Below are 19,242 nucleotides of genomic sequence, written 5' to 3'. Positions count from 1 at the left end.
GAAACCAATGTAAAGAACAGCAACAAAACCAGCTCTATAAATAATAAAAAAGTATACTATAGCAAATTTTTTGCAGTTATAAACATACCAGATACAGTGAAATAACATCACTTCCTACTAACAATTGAAAAAAAAGAAGAGCAGCTTGAGAGGAACCACAAGCATGTCACAGAGTAAATACAGTATCACAAATAAAGTTAATTTTGACTAGTTGAAAGAAAGATTTTTGTTATAAATTCTCAAGATTAATAGAATAATACAAGATTAATATCAGAAACTGGTATGTGTTTAATACAGTAGCTGCCATATGTCTGATCATGTGCAGTGCTACAAACAATCTACATAAAACACTTCTATACTTGAATATTGAGAAAACAGAAAATGAAAAGGACTTTGATAAATAGCTATGGCCTTTGTATACCCATGAAAGCCACAGTTCACATAAGGGAACACCAGTGCCTGCTGGTATTTACCCACCACTAACAATCATGGCAAAAGAGGAATAAAAGGAGCGCAAAAGACAGTCCATGAAAATAGAAGTTGACAAAAGAAAGCCTAGAAATGTGGACAATACAGTACACAGATGATAAACTTGTTGCTTTGTTTATCTTTCTCTGCAATTCAAAATAGAATTTCAGTGAAGCTGAAAAGATGACAGAACCACAACAATGAAAAACAGAAATATTTTAAACTCTCTCAAATAGCCTTTGGAACTCCTTGATACAAAGTGCCAGACAGAAGCCGTACCTGCAGCAGACTTGCACAGTCATACAGATGAAAACACTTTCAGTTTTATCAAGAAAGTCATCTGCTAACTAGGGAGTTTCATCTCTTACCAAAAGTTTTAATGAAAAAACTTGCGTTTGAGGGAGTTCCTTCAATCATTAAGCAGTCAGCTAATGTCAGAGACCAGTACTACACTGGGCAAATCCCTTTATTAAATAAAACTCCTTTGTTCATAGTTTAATACTTCATCAGTCTATGTTATTGGGCTGCAATGACCCAACAAACATTAAAAATGAACCAAGTATTTAAACCAATTTTGAGTATTTCATTCCTCACGACATTTAAACTTGTTTCATCTTCAGAATATGTTAGTTTATGATTGTGGCAGTGCTACAGAAAGCAAGTAGTACCCTTGAGAGAAAGATGTTCTGCTGCACAGTTTGCACCGGGAGATGACCGTACTGACAAAACCAGGGAAAAATGTCAGGCAAAACTGTATGTGTTATAGGTAGGTTTTTCTACCTGTAACCACCCTCACAGTTCCTGTCCCAATTAACTGCTCATACAACCTTACAACCCAATATAATAATATATATCTAGAAAAGAACATGATTTTTTTGGTGTGTTTTAATTTCATTTAACAACGGAACCTCAAGTTTTCCTGTCTCAGCCTTTTTTCTCTCCTTCCCTGCAAATTCCTCTGTTTTACCTCCACATGACAAACATTTACAATGGACCGAAAGAGACGGGGAAGCTTAAAAGGTACATGGATGAGGGCAAAGGGATTAAGTTAGGACAGACTGAGCACCTTTAAAAGAAAACCAGAACTGTTTCAAAGGATAACTCTGAATCAGAAAAAATGGCTCTTCTTCATCACACAGGACAAGATAGAAGGAGCCTCTATGCTCACAAGACTACCTTATGAGGAAAAAAATTATCTGTAAATGAACTTACTCATTTATTCAAAGAATGAATAATAATGCATTTCTTTGATTTTTACTGTGGAACTTTCACACGTAACTACTGAATGTACTTTTATTTTTCAGAACAGTATCCTTCCCATTACTCAGGCATAATTAGTAAGCAATTACAGAGGTAAGGTAGAAGAAAAATGAGAGAAAATAACGTCTTTTGTATTTTCTAACAGCTGATCAATTTGGCTGTTTCATATAACTAAAAATGAAGAATTGTTAGGTGTTCAAAGCAGAAATGTGTTTTGCCAAAGGCATTATTAACAATTAATAATCATTACACAGTGCCTTGTTTACCTGACCTTGTGTAAATTTAGCAGCCTTGTAATTAGACCCATATTTTGCATATTTGTATATTTTCATGCATCGAATTTGACTCATTCACTCATCCATTAAAATCTGCTTGACAGACATAGATGGATAATCAGGGTACAGTTTGTATTTACTGGATTATAGAAAATTGGCCAAACATGTGAAGTTCAATAAAAGCACATTCTTGTCTTTCTCTTGTGGAAGATGCAAAAGCAATACAATATCTAACAATGGGCTCAAGGCTCTCTGATGAAGTAGCAGAGCTTTCACAATCTCACAGCTTTAATACAGCTGTTTTCTAAAAAATGGATGTTGGGTTTAAAAAAAAAAGCTGAGAAAAAACACCACTAGGTCTTCATTTTACTTTAGGCAATGCAACAAAGAATTCTTCACTAGAAACACTTCCTTATAAAAGCTAAACTCTTAGTATCAAGCACAACTTCACTGAAGTAGATCTCTTGTATTCTGGAAAAAAAAAGGAAGATTTTTTTTCTCTCGCTTAACAACTTTCCAGTAACTTTCTAAGCAGTTGGAAGAATTATCTTACTACTTTCCTGTTCAGAAAAAAAATCACAGTAATGAAATATTATTATTAGATTTGCTTAAATGTTTGAGAATAAGTTGTATTATTAGGCAGTTCAGTATATATAATTTTGTCCCCAGAAAATAGAGGTATCTGGAGATGGCAGATATTGTCAGTAACACACCTCTGGAAACAGAAAGATTCGGAATATCTTTACAGAGCAGTCAGTATGGAAAGCCACAATACAGAACAGAATGAGGAATAAAGGAACTTGTTCACCTCTCTCATAAGGTTAAGACAGCCTTGTCAGATAAGTCATTTTACACGTTTCTCCTGAAGAAACTTAACTTTTGCCCAAAAAATCAAGTTAAATGTATTCATGTGTAACATTTTTTTAACAACTTCTATAATCCTCTGTGCAGCTTCTTTCCTAACCCATGTACCTAATCTGTGAGAAAAAGACACTCATTTCATCCAATAAATCCACAGACCTCTGTAGATTTTTGCTCTTTTAGTACCAAAAGTGAAATCTTTAAAATAACACAGCAGCAGCAAGAGAGTGGAGCACCATATTACTGTTTTTAAACCCATAAGTTAGATTACTATTTTGGCACCCCTTTTAAAATCACCCACAAACAAAGGTCTGAGGTATCTCCAAAGTAACAAACACAAAGCTACGCTTTAGTAAAACACTGAACAACAGTCCAGTAGCTTCTCCTCTAGTAACAGCCACTTCTTTTTTCCCCTCCCAAGCAACCACCTAGATTTACCTTGGACTCAGTTTTCTGTGACCAAATAAAATGTAGTGTAGTGATTCACTCATCTAAGGATTTTAATTTTCCTCTGTCATAAGCCTTGTGGGAAAATACCTACTCCATCCCTCTTTCCTAAACTAGGAAAATTAGTCAGGTTTTAACTGCTCATCTGACATAACTAAGGTACTAAATGTTCAACTTAAGCAGCAAGATGAGATCAAAAAAGCACCTTCCAGAGCTCCCAGGCTCATTTGTGAGGGAGCGGAACAGCTGTGACTTCTTGCTGGTCCTCCTCTCTTCATTGAAGGTCCCAACAACACTGTTATCTCTTCCCCAAAGATGTCCCATTGCTGGAACAATTCTGTCCCTCTTCAGACTCTGTCTCTCATCCAGCACATTTTGTGTTCAGTGCTTTTTACAAAGACAACGGTGAAGGAGACTAAAAAAGCTTAGTATCAGGAAAAAAAATAACCTCTACTGCACCATGATTTCAGTCTTAATATTTTAGGGCCCAGAAAGTTCCTCTGCTCCATCAGTGCCAAATGTCAACCTCTTTGCAGATCCAACAAGAAAACCCAGAGGCACAGCCAGTTTTGCTCCCATTCCAGAAATCTGAGAGGAAGCTAATGGTGAGGACTTTATTTTCTTGGGGGATGAAGGATGTTAGATTAAACACCCATTTATTTGAGCGTATGGATTTTTCCAGGTGGTATTTACTTTCATTCAGACCACTGGTGGAGATCATTAAAGATTAACACCAGTAATTGAAATTCTCTCATGTGGTATCATCTACATTTTGTAAAGTTATGGGAACACTAGATTCATGCAGTGCTTTGCACACTGTCAGATTTCTCATTCCTCAGTTTTTGGCAGACAGCTCTCAAGAGAGGGACAAAACAGGGGGTAGACTTTAAAAATTTATGTTTCTAACCCCTAGGAATGACGTTTTCCAAACACCTACTCCACCACCTTCTGTAAGCAGGACAATGCTCCAATAGTTCCAACGTTTAAGAGTGATCCAAAACACTTAAGAGACATAAAAAGCAAAACTCCTTTGTTAATATTACTATACAGAGGTAGTTAGAACACCCTAAAACCAACTAACCAAGTCTGCTAGAATAAATCTGAAGAGCCTATCATAGTGTGAAAACATGCACCCCTGCAAGTGTTCAAAGCCAGGCTGGATGGGGCCCTGAGCAACCTGATCTAGTGAGTGGCATCCCTGCCCATGGCAAGGGAGCTGGAACTAGATGGTCTTTAAGGTCTGTTCCGACCCAAGCCTTTCAATGACTCCATGAGCCTGCATTTTTTTCCATTAATCTATTGATTTTGAGGATGCTGTGCTGCTTCCGAAGGTCTTTCCTACTGAAACACAGTTTTTAACAGCCTCCTACTGCTGTATTATGTTTGACCCCTTCCAGATAAGTTCAGTGACTCACCACAAAGAGAAAGCAGGAAACCTGGTTTAAGAGTTACCTACAATTTAAGAGTTACCTACAATTAAGATGAGAGTGGAGAGAAGGGGAGGGAAAAAGATCTGTCTAGAAGCCTTGTCTTGAAAAAAACCCCCAAAACAAACAAACAGCCAGTAATCATACTGACTCCATCAATATGAGAGACTGAGCCTTGGTTATGATGCTGGATTCTCATGCACAGGTCCATGTCTGGAAAGCCACCAGTTTAATTTATACAGAAACTCCAAAGACAGATCAGAACATAGAGAATTTAAATTATGAATTCTCTATGAGGTATTTCAGTATCTTTCATGTCAGGGGTTGGGGAGGGAGTAAGCGCGTTCCACCATATGTTTAATCATACAGGAATCTCTCTAAGGGACTTTATCACAATTCAGTTTACTCCATTATTGCTATTTCACTGACTGGGTTAAAAATAACAAAACCCTAACAAGGTGATCCCCAAAAGATGCCCCATTAAAGGAACAAGTCAGTATAAATTCCCTTATCACCGCAAGAAAAAGAGAGGCAGAAAGCAGTAGGAGGGAGGGGGAATTTGATTAATTGCTTCCTTCAAACAAGCATAAAAACCACATGCAAATCCTAGAGAACAGTGTGAGAAAGCATCACCAACACTGCATGAACCACTGGAAGACAATCTAATACAACTCTTTAGAAATATTAATCTTAATGTCATTATTCATACTCATAGATAGATAGATACACAGGCAGGTATACATAAAAAGAGAATTCCTACCAAAATCAAACTCTACATGCCATCTTTGTGCCTGATAGGTCAATGATGGGTAACCTGGTATCCTCTAGTTCGATCAGAAGACCATCCAGCATGAATCACCTCAGTATGTGAAAAAATATGTATTAGCCAATAAAAATTATTCCAGTAAATACAAACTTCTTGCAGGAATCTAATGTTTTATTCTGCAACAGAACTCAGCAGATGCCACTGTGTTTGTCCGTATTTTGGGGGGCAAGGGGGTTCTCTGTCTTTAAACAATTCTGTCCCCTTTGTAGTATAGTCGAATGTTGCTTTGGATATTAAATTGAGAATTTATCTTAAATGGAAACAAACAACTTCGCTAAAAATTAGACATTTATGACTTGCAAATTACAGATACTAATTATTTTCAGTATATACAATTATGATATTCTCAAGAGGTATTAATTTTGGGACAGATGTGCTTTCATCATGTAATTTGGAAATTAAGTTACACTCTCACGTATGGGAACTCAGAAGTCTGAATTTGTGTAAAGACAGGATTGATAGAAAGGAATTTTGTCTTGCTAATTTTCTCTCTCTCTCTCTCCCTGCCCCCCCACCTCTTTCTCTCTCTGATGAGAGTGTGGCCAGCAATCCTCACAGCTGGGTTGCCTCACACTCAAAGGAATGGGGGCTGACTGCAGAGCTGATGAGGATACACCTCCACTTGACTCCACCTCCTATTTTGTCCTTTCAGATAATTCTTCCAAATCCAGTAACTTCTAAAAATTCAAACAATAATTAAGACATACCAACTATAAAATATGCACAACGTTAAATACTTCACATTCATGGCAGAGTGCAGAAATTAAGTGTTGCTAATGCAAACATCTTAAAAAAGACATCACCAATACACATAATCCACACTGAAGGTATTAACACAGAAACTTCCTTCACATTAGGGTAAAAGGGATAGTATTGCTAAGCTAACCAAATTTTCATTTAGAAAGGACAGCATATTATTACAAAAATGCTCTCCAACATGTGCATACATATAATCTTCAAAGACAGGTGGTGACAAGAGATAAAGAAAAAAGAATACAAGAAAAATGCCAGATAAACAAATCTCAGGTATGACACTGTTGAGGAGCGGGTGTATTAATTAAATACATCCATATGGGAGTTCTTACTTTCTTGTTTTCCACATTTGGACTGGAGACACCAATACAGAAAGGAAAAACACAAGACAAAAAGCAGCATTGTTTTCTAGTGCATTATAAAAACCAAACCGATCTTCAAACATCAATGTTTTGTTTATAGTGTTATATAGGAGGTCAAAGGTACAGACTCAAGGCATTCCGAGTATCTGCTACAATTCTGAAAGTGAGATTTTTGTTTTTAGATGGAACAAGTTCAGTCACTGCATAAACATTTCTATGTTTACTGACAGTCATGGATTTTTGATGCCTCTCTTGCAGATGCCACTTACAAAGCTAATGACTTTGTTCAGGAAAAAAGGAAAACATCTACTTGTCAGATTCTGCAGAGTCCTAATTTTCATGTAGAAACCTGGTACACCTTTAGAAAATCTCAGAAACGTTCCTCTCATATATTTGTGGATTCAAACTCTAACACAATCTACTAGACTGAAGATACTTCGATAGTTGAAACTCTTCAGATGGAAGCAAGTGAACAAGACTGTCATTAAGCCACTGGAACAGTTTTAGCAGGACTACACAGTTTTTTGTTGGTTTTTTTTTTCCCTGCTATAGGATGCTGCACCTGTAGGTAGACTGAAGAGACAATAAAAAAAAAATCATTTGCATATATCCACTGAAGGAAATATTGGTACTTTAGGAAACAAAGCCTGTGCAGCTTGACTTTGACTTCTGAACAAGATATTGAAGCAAATGTAAAACCCTTATAACAAAGCCACGTCTAATGTAACGGTATTTCACCATTTCTTCCTGCAGATGAAAACATTCTCACTTTAAAAGGAAGTAACATCTCTTTTTAATCTCAGATTCTCCAACTCCACTGGCTCTTAAAACTGGTCTTCTTAAACCTGTAGAAGTACAGGCTTGATGAGTCAGGAGGAGCAAAAAGTGTCAACTCTAACACAGTACAGGCTGCTAAAATTGACCATGGTGTTTTCTAGGATACAGGATATGTTACAGACAATTTGTTGCACTACCTCTGGTGTGACTTCTCTCGCTCAATTCATAATTCCCTAGAAGTCTCAGCCAGCAAGAGGGTTACCTTCCCCATCCCTAAGCACATAAATGAAGACACAAGGGTAGAGGAGTTTAGCTAAATGGTGCTGCCCAGAACTCGTTGCTCTGAGATTTTTTCACATAAGTAACCTACTCCCAGGAACCAAGCTGAAAGGTCTGATGTGCTCCCCATTTGATCTGTTTGGTTCTCAAACTCTTAAGCACTCATTCATTTTCCCTTGCTGCACCAAATACTAAAGATCAGCAAGAACTAAACAGCAGCCTAAATGAAGCTGAATATAAGATTTTGCAATAACCTGAAAAGGTTCCTTATGAAGAGCTTTTGAGTACTGAAATCACTTCTGTTGAGGAATACCTTATTTAATCTTTCTATGAGTACTTTAGTAAGAAACAGAACAGTGACTAAAGATTGCTGGAAATATTTTCTGACAATTGTAGGTGCTCTAAACCAGAAAAATGAAAATAATTATTTCAACATCTAAGGATAGGGAAAAATGTACACCTGCAAAACCCATACCCACTACACTAAAACAAAAAGCCACACTGGAGCAAATATAGACCAAGTTTTTCTTGTATGCCTTCTGATGCCTCCCATCCCCATGGTTTTCTTATTCAATTATCTTTAGGAATGAAAAACAGCATCAAACAAAACTGTTTACAAATGGAGGCAACTACACAGAAAATATTTTAGTTTCTCAAATACTATAGAATTTACTTTAAGATTTCTTTTGAAGATGAAGGTGGAGTCATAAAAAAGACTAAGAAACTTCAGGATAGGCAACATAGATATCTTACAATTTTTATAAAACATCTTTTTTTTTTTCTTAAATGCCCATTCAACTCTGAATTACCACAGATGGTGCCATGAAAAGTTTATATGTTTTTCTTTTTTTAAAAAGGTTTAAAAGCATACAATTTTCAGTTTCTAAAATAAGTGTTCGATCACAGATTTCTGTATTATTAGCGACTTCCATGAAAACATTTCTGATAATGACATCACTTTTAGGTCATGAACACGTAACAAACAAATCCTTACAAAAGGATCTATATCCAGAGAAAACACGGTCTCTTCAGTTACAGATTTTAACTTTGATTCTCCTGGTGGATGGATGCAATGTGCCTGGGTGCTGTAAGTACTGCTGGTTATACACACATCAACAGCATCAAGCATTGAAGGCCAATTGACCTTGCTGACTTGTACAATCTCCTAGCAAGCTGGTTCTCTATTAAAAGTTCTGTAGAATAATACAGGCTTAGTCTGGTTTGATATTTCAGTAATTGGTTGTTTCAAGTTATTATTGTATGAGGCTTTAACTGTATCAAAATTCCATGACAACTGGTGGTTTTAAGACTTACTTTAGGCCTTCATTAGTTTCCCTGGACTTCTGCCTCTTGTAATGTCTCTAATTAGTGAATAATGGGATCATTTTCCATCAAAAATTTAAACTGAACATAACAAAAACCTGAACAGATTTAAAAGAGCTCTCTAAAACTAATGCAAAAAAAAAAAGATGAACAATGATCTTTTCAAGACCGGTGATTAGTTATAAACTCTCTTGTGATTCATTATTTGTTATTAATATAGACTCAGAAGCAACAAATCCTCGAAAGCTATATAGCATCCATAGCATTTCTGTCAATCCAAGGTTTCCAAAGGAGGGCACACTTGCTCACTCTCTCAAAGGGAGAGAGTAATAATGGCAGATCTCTCCACAGGATGCACAGGTTTGCCCAAGATTTTAAATCCATGGCTCCCGAATCTTGTAACAAGTGCTCCTACTGCTACATCAAAGCTACATATCTTGTAGTCAGTTTAAAGCCAGATCAGATACAGAGTTACACCCATATCTCTCTACTGCGCACAAACACACACTCTGAGCGTTGCTGAAATTCATCATTGCTTTGACCAGGGCAACAGAGAAGTTCCAACAGAGTACCTTCGAAGACTGTGCTTTCTATAATCCTCTGAAGGCAGCAACATCTTGTTATTAGATGAGTGATTCAATCACCTAGGTAAACATTACACACTTGGTGGTCATCATAACCACAACCATATTTACCTCTGGGTACACTTCCTGTAACATGATGTTCACAATACTGCCATTTATAAGCCTAAACAGACAAATCATTGGGATAATAAGTCCTTACATTCCTGTATTCTACCTACAGAGGGAATTACAAAGTTAGTTTTACTCTGCTGAAGCAATCCCCATTTCTTAGAACCTGTTCCATGCAGTGTCCAGCCTGGGAAGCCTCTTCTACAAAAAGCTGAGAAGACGTCTAGTGTCATTAATCCTTCTCCGGCAAGGTACCAGACTGTGGACTAAGTACAGATTTTGCTTCCTTGCTTATGTTCACTCATCCTCAGTGGCTAAAATCTGGAGTGCAGACAGTCATACTCAGCCTCACTCAGCAATCAGTGAGATGGATGCACGTCCATCATGGCTGGTAAAATCCAGTGAAGAGAGTTAAACCCTTTGTAAAGGCATATTGATCATTACTTTGAAACACTTCACTAAAAATCATATTGATGCTGTAAGTCTGAACCAAACAATTCCTTCACAGGGCAGATCATGGAGAAGTTGCAGTAATAGTGAATCGATTCCAGTTAATAGACTCTTATGAGAGCAGCGACAAATAACTGCTTACTCATCCCCAAAATGCACTACACATGGTGACCAAAGAGTTATGTTTTATTATTCAATAAATTATGAAAGTCAGACATATTACACTTTCATATGGTAGCATACTGACTGTCCTGTCCAATAATCAAGATATTTCTAATTTCCTCCTGGTTAACCAAAACATGATTCCAAACACAACTCATCTGTCAACCTCAATCAAGGAGAGAATCACAAAATGCCACTGCGGAGGAGAGGAGAAAACTCCTGATAATCTGGTGGCAACCTCCCTTCTCTCTCTCAGGTTCACAGCAAACTATTAATGGAATCACATTAATCTTTTATCTTTCATTCCAATCTCTCTCAATTCTGCCTTGACGTGGAAGCTTTCAGTACTAAAAATAAACATCTCTGTTTATGTATAAACCAAAATGACAGCGATACAAGTTCAAACTTGGAAAAGACTCAGAAACCCATTTCCACACATACAGGAAGGACTGAAAATAATCACTGGAGTTAATCTGATGGCAGAGTCTAGCTATCAGATTCTGCTTACCACATCAGATGGTGTCACAGTTCCTTCTCACTTCTGGCCCTCACTACTCCTCATCACAGCCCCATATACTTCTAGTACTATTAGCACAGCAATAAATATAATACTGTACTATTGCCACTAATGAACACCTTTCCCTCACACCAAAGAAGTTCCTTACCCCTAACCCATCCACCAAACAAAAACGCCTTCAATGCATGGCTGTTGTGAGAGCGTGATTACAAAAGTCATCCCCATCATCTACAATCATATTTTCACCTGCTCATGTGGTGTACACCTGTGGGTTGTTGGCATTACACTTCACTGAGGTGTGGGAGATTCCAGGTTCAGAAGCAGCCCTGTCATCTTTGTTCTCTTAAACGAATGTGCCAAGCAATCCCAAAACCTGTGTGAATGCTGTCGCCTCTCATAATGTTACCTTGTTTAGAAATCTTCTGCCTTTTTAAGTGCACAAAATACTAATGCAAACTCCTTGAACATATATACAAGAGCCAGGACAGCAATATATATATAAAAAATAATTCAAAGATCTTGAATAGCGTACCAACATGCTTTTATACCGCGACCTAATGTGCAAGCAGTAGACCACCCCACAACAGGCAAGAAATGAGAAATTTTGAGGGCTATTGAACACTGAATTTTCACAGCTGAACAGTATAAAGTTATTTAGCAGTGTTCAGTAGCCTTCAAACTCACTTCTGCCTGTGGGTTAGAGTGGTCCTGTAGAAAAAGACTGTAAAACAAAACAGTGCAATACAGGTTGGACCAAGATTTTTTCCAATATTTTTTAAAAACCCTTTTTAAAGTTCACATCATTTTATGTGTTTTGAAAAGCATAAAAATATCTACAGATGCCATAAACTATGAACCAGACAGCATAGAAAGAGCATCTATATAAAAGTAAGTTTTAGTATTTTTATATTTATAAATATACTACCAACAATACCTACAGGTGTATAGATGTTTTAAAAAATATTTAAAAAATGTTGCTTCAAGGACAACAGCTCCTCAATCCAACCAAATCTGAACTAATTTTGCTACTGCTCAAATAGCATTTACAATATGCTGGGGGGGGGAGGGTCATTTCTTTATAGTTGGCAAAACTAGCACCTGAACAGCTGAGTAAGATTTGGGATTCATTTTATTGACCTGAATACTGATTTTTACAGGGCTTTTTGAAAGGGAATTTAAGAACTGGCATTTGTTTACAAAGTGCTCAAAAATGACATTTGAACATTCCAGTGGGAAGCACAAAACAGGTTCCAACATAATAATTAGATCCGCTGACTATAAATGAAATTACACCCTCCTTAAGCAGGAAAGTTGGTCAGTTTTTCCATTTATGCTTGCATATTTCAGCTTTCAGCCATTCCCTAGCATGGATGTTTCATTGATGGCTGAGGGTAACACTTCAAAAATGAACTAGCTAAACAAACTTCCCAGCAGCACTTGACAGAGCTACACCTATTCTTCCCCATTTCCAAAGCAGTACAGAATTAATTACCAGTTCTATGGATCTATTGTAAGTATAATAGACTAAAGAGCTATCACAGACACATTTATTGTAAAAGCACAATCCCAAGAGTGTCTAGTAGAGGGCCAAAACGATTAACACAAATGCTTTGTCAGATCAAAGATAAAACCTGCACCGCCCAATTGAGGAATGAATTAGAACAGTGGGTTATCTTTCAAATTAACCAGGGCAGTTAGTGAGGAAAATTTCATGAAAGTGTAATTCTTAGCCTTTGTGAATCCACACAGCAGGCATTCTGCCAGCTGACAAGATGATGAAATTTTCATGCTTAAAAAAGCCCTCTTCATTTCCCAATTTAGATTAGCTAGCGTTTCTCTCTCTTTTCATCTATTTGCTCTTCTGAAGCAGAATTAAAAAAAAAAAAAAAAGCACACAACAGGATCAATCTCTCATAGAATAATGCATCTCTGAGAAGAAATAAAATCTTTACATGTCATTTTTAGATATATTTACATTTAATAGTAAGATTATAAAAATTGATATTGTTAATACTATTAAGAGAAACATAAATACTGGAGCAATAGATACGTTTTGGAAGTCAGATATAAAACATTTCAATGTTTAATGGCAAAAAATGATTGCAGAAGCAGAAATTTTCATATAAAAGCAAGTAATTTATAAAAACAATGGGACTGTAGTAGGCTTATGAAATTCTGTTTATGCCCTTACATTTGCATCTTTTTTAAGGAATGTAGTATATCATCGCAGTGTATATTTATTTATCACAGTTTCATGTGCCAAAAAGGGCAAGTAGATTTTCTACTTTTAGATTTTGTGGCACTCCCCTCCGCCCCTAAATTTACACTGCCACATATAAAAGCATTTCAATAGACTAAAGGAAACAACATGCAATGATCTTTAAAAAAAAATCTGATTCAAAGCTCACTGAAGAAAAGTAAGCTTATTCATCTCAGTGAGCTGTGGATCAGGCTAAGAGGCTCTTGATAGGGCTGCCTCCATAGAAGGCTCATTATTTTATAGGTTAAAAAATACACTTTCTCATTTTATGTTTTTGCATTGTGTTCCATTTGACAAACACACAAAAAAAGAAATACCTAAAAAGAAAATAAAAAACGGAGTGACACCATCTTTGACCATTATAAACTGGTATTTCTGTGCCTTTCAGATGCCATTCACTACAATAGGAGACTTAAAGAAGCGTCTGAAAGTTTCATCCAGTGTTTTGTTTGGCCAATTCTTTGCCACATTACATCTGGGTGTGTCTTTATAGCTTATAGGCGCATATATATATTAGTGCAAACCCCCATTTGATGAATTTCAACTCCAACTGTTATACAGTCACTACAAGTACTGCATGACGGCAATAAACGACAACTCCCAGCATCTGATTTTCTAGGAGCTAACAGGACAAAAAGTTTACTAGCCCAACTCTGTGAAAAGCCCTTTTGTAAAATGAAAACTATTGTGCAATCTGGAAATTACATTTTACACTAAAAAACTGTATTCCACAGTCAAAAAGTAGGTTTAAACCTCATTGCAGTTAACTAGGTTAAAAGTAAATTCTCAGTACTAAAAATATAACTGAATTTATAAAAGCTTTTACTTAAATGGACAAAAGATTTTCTCTTTAATTATTTTCATTATCCTGTATACCATGAAGTAAGATACTTAATAGATTCAAATACAATGTAAGCAAATTACAACATTCAATATTCAACCATTTCAGTCTGGCTCACAGCTTGGTCTTCAAAAACAAAACAAAACAATCAATTAAAAAAAAAAAAACAAAAACGACAAAAAAACAAAGAATAAAAAAAGAAACCACTTTTTGTTCTTATCAGTAATAAGAATTTCTCCTGCCCTAAATGTATCTTTCTTCTTCATTTAAATTTACTATTGCATATCTTATGTACATGTTTTTAGCACTTTATAAGCCTGAAATTACTTAGCATGTGTCCTTGTGTATTATCATAATGTGTGTACATTAAATCTAAAAAGTAACTTTCATACAAAACCTGTGTAAACATGTTACTTGGACACATTATTTAATAACACTTTCCATAATTTAATATAATGTATATACTAGTATCAACTGGATGATAATTTTGTAAGGAAGGCAACGAAGTAACAAAGAGATCTCACATTTTGGTCACTTCACCTGTCCAAGTCATCTAACTTTAACTTCAAAAGAAAGGAACAATCTATTCCTACCTTGTGAAATAACGCTTGAATTTAAATACTCTAAGAAAAGTTCTGCGCTCCTTTTGATGCAGATCTTCGAAAGAAGATCAGTCAGAAATTATTACACTTTGAGAAAAGAGCTTAGAAAACACTTACCTACAATTGCAATAAGAACTAATACAGAAGGAAAACAACAGAAAATGTACACTTAGTATTAAACCATAACGATAATTCTTTGCACTGTAGCTGTTGTCTGCAGAAGTGTTCTGTGATACTTCAAACACACTATGAATTAGGTACGTCATTCATGTTTCAAAAACAATTCACTTTTTTGGAGTATAAAAAAATTATGAGCACCCAAATGTTATGACTGTCTTCAAAATTTATGTCTATCCTGCAGCTATGTAAACGTGCAATGCTGAACAACAAAAATAAGCAAGCAGGCGATAGAATGAGACAATCTATGAAAATCTGATCAAAATAGCTAGCTGCCAATTCACAAAATATGATGTTTCTAGCATATCAGAGATGTAAAATATACTGATATAATTTATAAAGCATGGTGGGTTTTGTCCTAACCAGTCACTGCTTTGGACAGTGCAAAGATAGGGATTTCAAATACTACATGTTTTTTACCCACAATGCCATACAAAGCCAATCATTAGCGCTGGCACTTGGGATTTCTTGCACCACCATCCCTCCAAAAAAGATAATTAAATCAAATTCATTAACTACTCATCTTTCTCCTCTTTTTTCCCTTCCCAATCATCATGAAGAAAGATTCATAGTATTTTCTTTCCTACTGTCCTTCAAAGACTTTCTACAGAGCTACACTCGGTCTTCCTTTTCACAGTATACATCAATTTGGGTTGGAGAAAGAGAATCGTATTTCAGTGGCATGAGAAATTGGTATCTGCATATTTGATAGACTTCACAGATTTTCCTAAAAGCATAGTGATAATCAACTCTCTGCACTCTGGCTAAAAACCTGGAAAACAGAGAGCTACAACATCTGTAACAATGTTGACACACTGTTACAAAAATCTGAGTGCATCTGACTATCTTGAACCTGAGCTGAGAAAACAAATGTTCTAAATTAATATCTGAAATCACAGATTGTTTTACTTCCATAAAGTTGGGGTTTGATGCTGCACATCACTACCTTAAGCTATATAAAAAAACCAAAGTAACATGAGAAGCACTAAAAATTCAACACTACTTTGAACACTCCTTTCATATGGCAGAGAATTTTCTGAATACTTACATTATAGTATTTTTTGATGTAGTGTCTAATATCCAGCAGTAACTTGTTGCTCATTTGAACCACATAGTTGAAAGGAGGCTCTTCACATTCAGTCTTACTGCACCTTTGCAAGCTGGGTTCAATAAATCGTCCCTGAAAACAGAAGTGTAAAACCAGCATGAATCATTGCTACAGATGGTAGAATTTACCACAGGAGTTTAGACAGTAATAGTCTTAAAGGCTCTATAATAACCTGGGCCTTCTTTCTTCCCATCACAGTTGGCCATACCCACATGGAGATATCTCTGACCTACACTATTCCCATTCTCTTCTTAATGAAAGCTCTTTTGGAGAACAGACCACAAAGTTTCAAAGTAGAAATAAACCTCATTAAACAAGAATCTCATGATCATCTTTTCTCTGAGTTCAAACAACAGCTCTTGCAGTTTTGCACCATCTCACTCCCTTACTTTCAAAACCATCTGAACACTTGACACTAAAATTTCAGAACCTAGAAGTGTTGTGTGAATAACTGAAATTAAGTTACTGGAATTCTCGCAAATATAAGAGCAATCTGGTAGGCTGGTCAGTTACAAAATTTTCAGAAAAACTTTCTTTCAAGGTAAGACTCGACTTTTGTGAGCCATCTGTGCTAAACAGTCCCACTCACAACACTAAATAATTCCAGGTAGAATACAGGGGGCCTTTTTTGGTTTGGATTCAGGATTTCTACTGTTGTTTGGTGGTGGGGAGGTTTCTGGTTTTTTTTTTAAGGAGTCTGACATCCACTTCTCTCCAGTTAGCCCATCTGCAAGTTGTCAAGCCTACATGCAATTAACTGTCTTATTTACAGCTGCAGTGAACAAAAGTCAAGGATTCACAAAGTATCACTAGATTTGTATGTCTTTTCCTCTTACTTGCTTCCAAAGACTGCTTTATTTTGATTCAAAAAAATGCAAAACATCTGCTGTTTGTCCAAATTAACTTAAAATAATTACTTTTAATTTAGATAAAAGATTTATTTGCTTTCAGCTTCAAGGTTTTCACTACTCTGAAGCTCACTAATTTGCCGATGACTAATACATACATAACATCGCTGCAGAGTTAAATACTTGGCCCTATTTCAAGTTGTGATCCAAGGTCAGAGATACATTTTTTGGCAGAACTTTTCAACAAGAATGTAGCCCTATGACTTTTTATGTTCAATTCACAAAGACAGAAGGAAAGATAACAGAAAAACCTCACTGTCAAGAAGGGAGGTGGGATGCAGCAAGATTAAAGAACAAGTTTAAAGAACACTTTGTTCCAATTAATATGATTTAGGATAAGAAATTGCCATTGCTATATGAAAGTTATATTATATAGAGAACTGGAAGTTACTAAGGTGTTAAGATAAGAATTCTTTTAAAAAGTTACAGCAACAATCATTCATGACTGTGGACAAACAGATTAATGAAGCCAGTTAATCTCACATGTTCTGCAACACAACACAGCTGAAATGCAAAAATGGGAAAAATATTTCAGCACTATCCTATCAGCAAATATCTGTTCCAAAGCTATAAATAGCAGGACTGAAACAATATGGTATCTCCTACAGCATACGAATCCTATCTGAAAAGCTGGTCTCTCTACAGGTATTTTTTCTCACTCACTGATGAACAGAAATGAAACAATAAAAAAAACTAACCGAACCATCAAAGACATTGTCATAAATATTTTCTGTTCCGCATTTGAGGCAGCAAAACTTGAATCTTTCACAATCCCTATATTTCTCCTCGTCAGTGAGCTGAGCTGGGCCACCAACCAAGGCATCATTCTCCTCATCTTTATGGTAATGGTGATGGACTCTGAATTGGGAGGGATCCAGTCCTATTAATAAGAAACAAAAATTTCAAAAGATTAAGAGGTCAACCATGCAAGCAGGCTTATTTTTCATATGCTTGGTGAAGCAGATTCAAAAGAAAGTTACAAAATGTAAATTCAGAAGCTGAAAATCTCTTCTTAGCAAAACTTTCTCCATAAAACATAAATACATTCTACAATTTTTAACCATGAATAAAGGTTCGCAAAACATGAAGAAAGCTTCTTACTTATCTTCTTACGCAAGATTGCTTTATAAATAAAACAAGCCCACTGCATTATCATGGGAGTATGCAACAGAACGTTTTGTTTCTGAGGAAACCACTCCTAGCAGATAGCTTTATTGTTATTTTCTTCTTAAGTTATACTGAAAATATTTCAATAAAAATGTGCATCATTGTTAAGAAACAGTCTTTAAATCAAAATGGCACCATTAAAACCAAAAACAGAGAATAAAAACCCCATTAAAGAAACGCGGGTGCACTGCTATTACCAACTCCTTCAAGTCCGTGTACAACTGCCAACTCTGATTTCAATGCAGTGGTCGATTTCATTTTGGCTCAGTGGTTAACAGCATGTAGGTTTCAATCTAATGCAGTGGTTAAAATTCAGTAGCAGCATTTAAAACGGCAGCGCTAGAGACAAAGTGCTTTATTTTTGATTGCCAGAACTCAAGATTTTAAACAAATAAACACACAGAAAGATCCTAAAAATACCGACTCGATCACAAATAAGTAAATAAGCAAGTAAGCACAAAGTTCATTACCCTAGGAATAAGACTGCCAAAGTAAACTTAATAAAAATCCACAGGTTTTGTCATCCTTTGTCATGTGCAACCTTTTAAAAGTCCATGCATCTCATTTACAGGGGCTTTTTTCTTAACTCTAGCAAATAGCACATGTTAGGAAAAAAATTAATCGAATGAGCATGTAAGAGAAACCATTCAGAAAACTATGGCTTACTTTATTATTAAGAAGATCAGAAAAGCACTTGAAAAAATATTTTTAACAGACATTAATTAAGCCAAGTAGCAGATTACTATGCATTAACCCGTATCTCCTATAAAGTTAGTAAAAAATAGGAATTGCTACAGAAAGCACAAAAAGATCACAAATAGAAAGTAAAGCTTAACCTTACTATACTGTACCATGAGGCTTACAGACAATTGGGAACAAGAGTGGGAACAACATTCACTTAAACTAGAAAACTACTACTGTACTTATAAAACAGTTGTGTTTTACAGGCAGATACAGCATAAAAGATTTAATATGTCTGACTTTACTACCACTATTCTGAATTTCTATTTTGCAGTCTTAAAACAAATTCAAGGACAAGGAAAAATTCCATTGCCAAATAAGTTTATTTGGTTCTTGTTAGAACATGAGTTGCACTAATTTCAGTCTTCCCAATTTTAATTTTATCAAAAGAGAAAACTGTCAATGCATAAGGGTAACAACTCACCTCCAAGAGGTTCTTAAACTTTTATTACAGTTCTCTATTATTTGTTAAAAGAATGAGCAAACAAAGCAAAAAACACTGTTAATAGCATATTTTATACTCTAACACACACAGTACCCATCAAAAAAAATCATGAGG

General features: G+C 35.8%; 1 protein-coding gene across 2 annotated transcripts in view; it reads right to left on the bottom strand.

Annotated features, from left to right (window-relative positions):
• POLA1 (DNA polymerase alpha 1, catalytic subunit) overlaps positions 1 to 19,242 on the bottom strand; it is a 191,212-nt gene that overhangs the window by 89,467 nt on the left and 82,503 nt on the right. For both annotated transcript variants that reach the window (XM_050333301.1, XM_050333300.1), the window contains exons 33-34: positions 17,474 to 17,655; positions 15,808 to 15,939 (exon numbers count right to left, since the gene is read on the bottom strand). In XM_050333301.1, coding sequence (XP_050189258.1) covers positions 15,808 to 15,939; positions 17,474 to 17,655 — 314 coding nt within the window. The remainder of the gene's footprint in view (positions 1 to 15,807; positions 15,940 to 17,473; positions 17,656 to 19,242) is intronic.

Source organism: Myiozetetes cayanensis, unplaced genomic scaffold (assembly GCF_022539395.1).
Source record: "Myiozetetes cayanensis isolate MyiCay16 unplaced genomic scaffold, myiCay2020 scf5-8, whole genome shotgun sequence".
In the NCBI taxonomy this organism is placed as follows: Eukaryota; Metazoa; Chordata; class Aves; order Passeriformes; family Tyrannidae; genus Myiozetetes; species Myiozetetes cayanensis.
The sequence above is the reverse complement of the archived record's forward strand: the minus strand, read 5'-3'. Positions and strand labels throughout refer to the sequence as shown.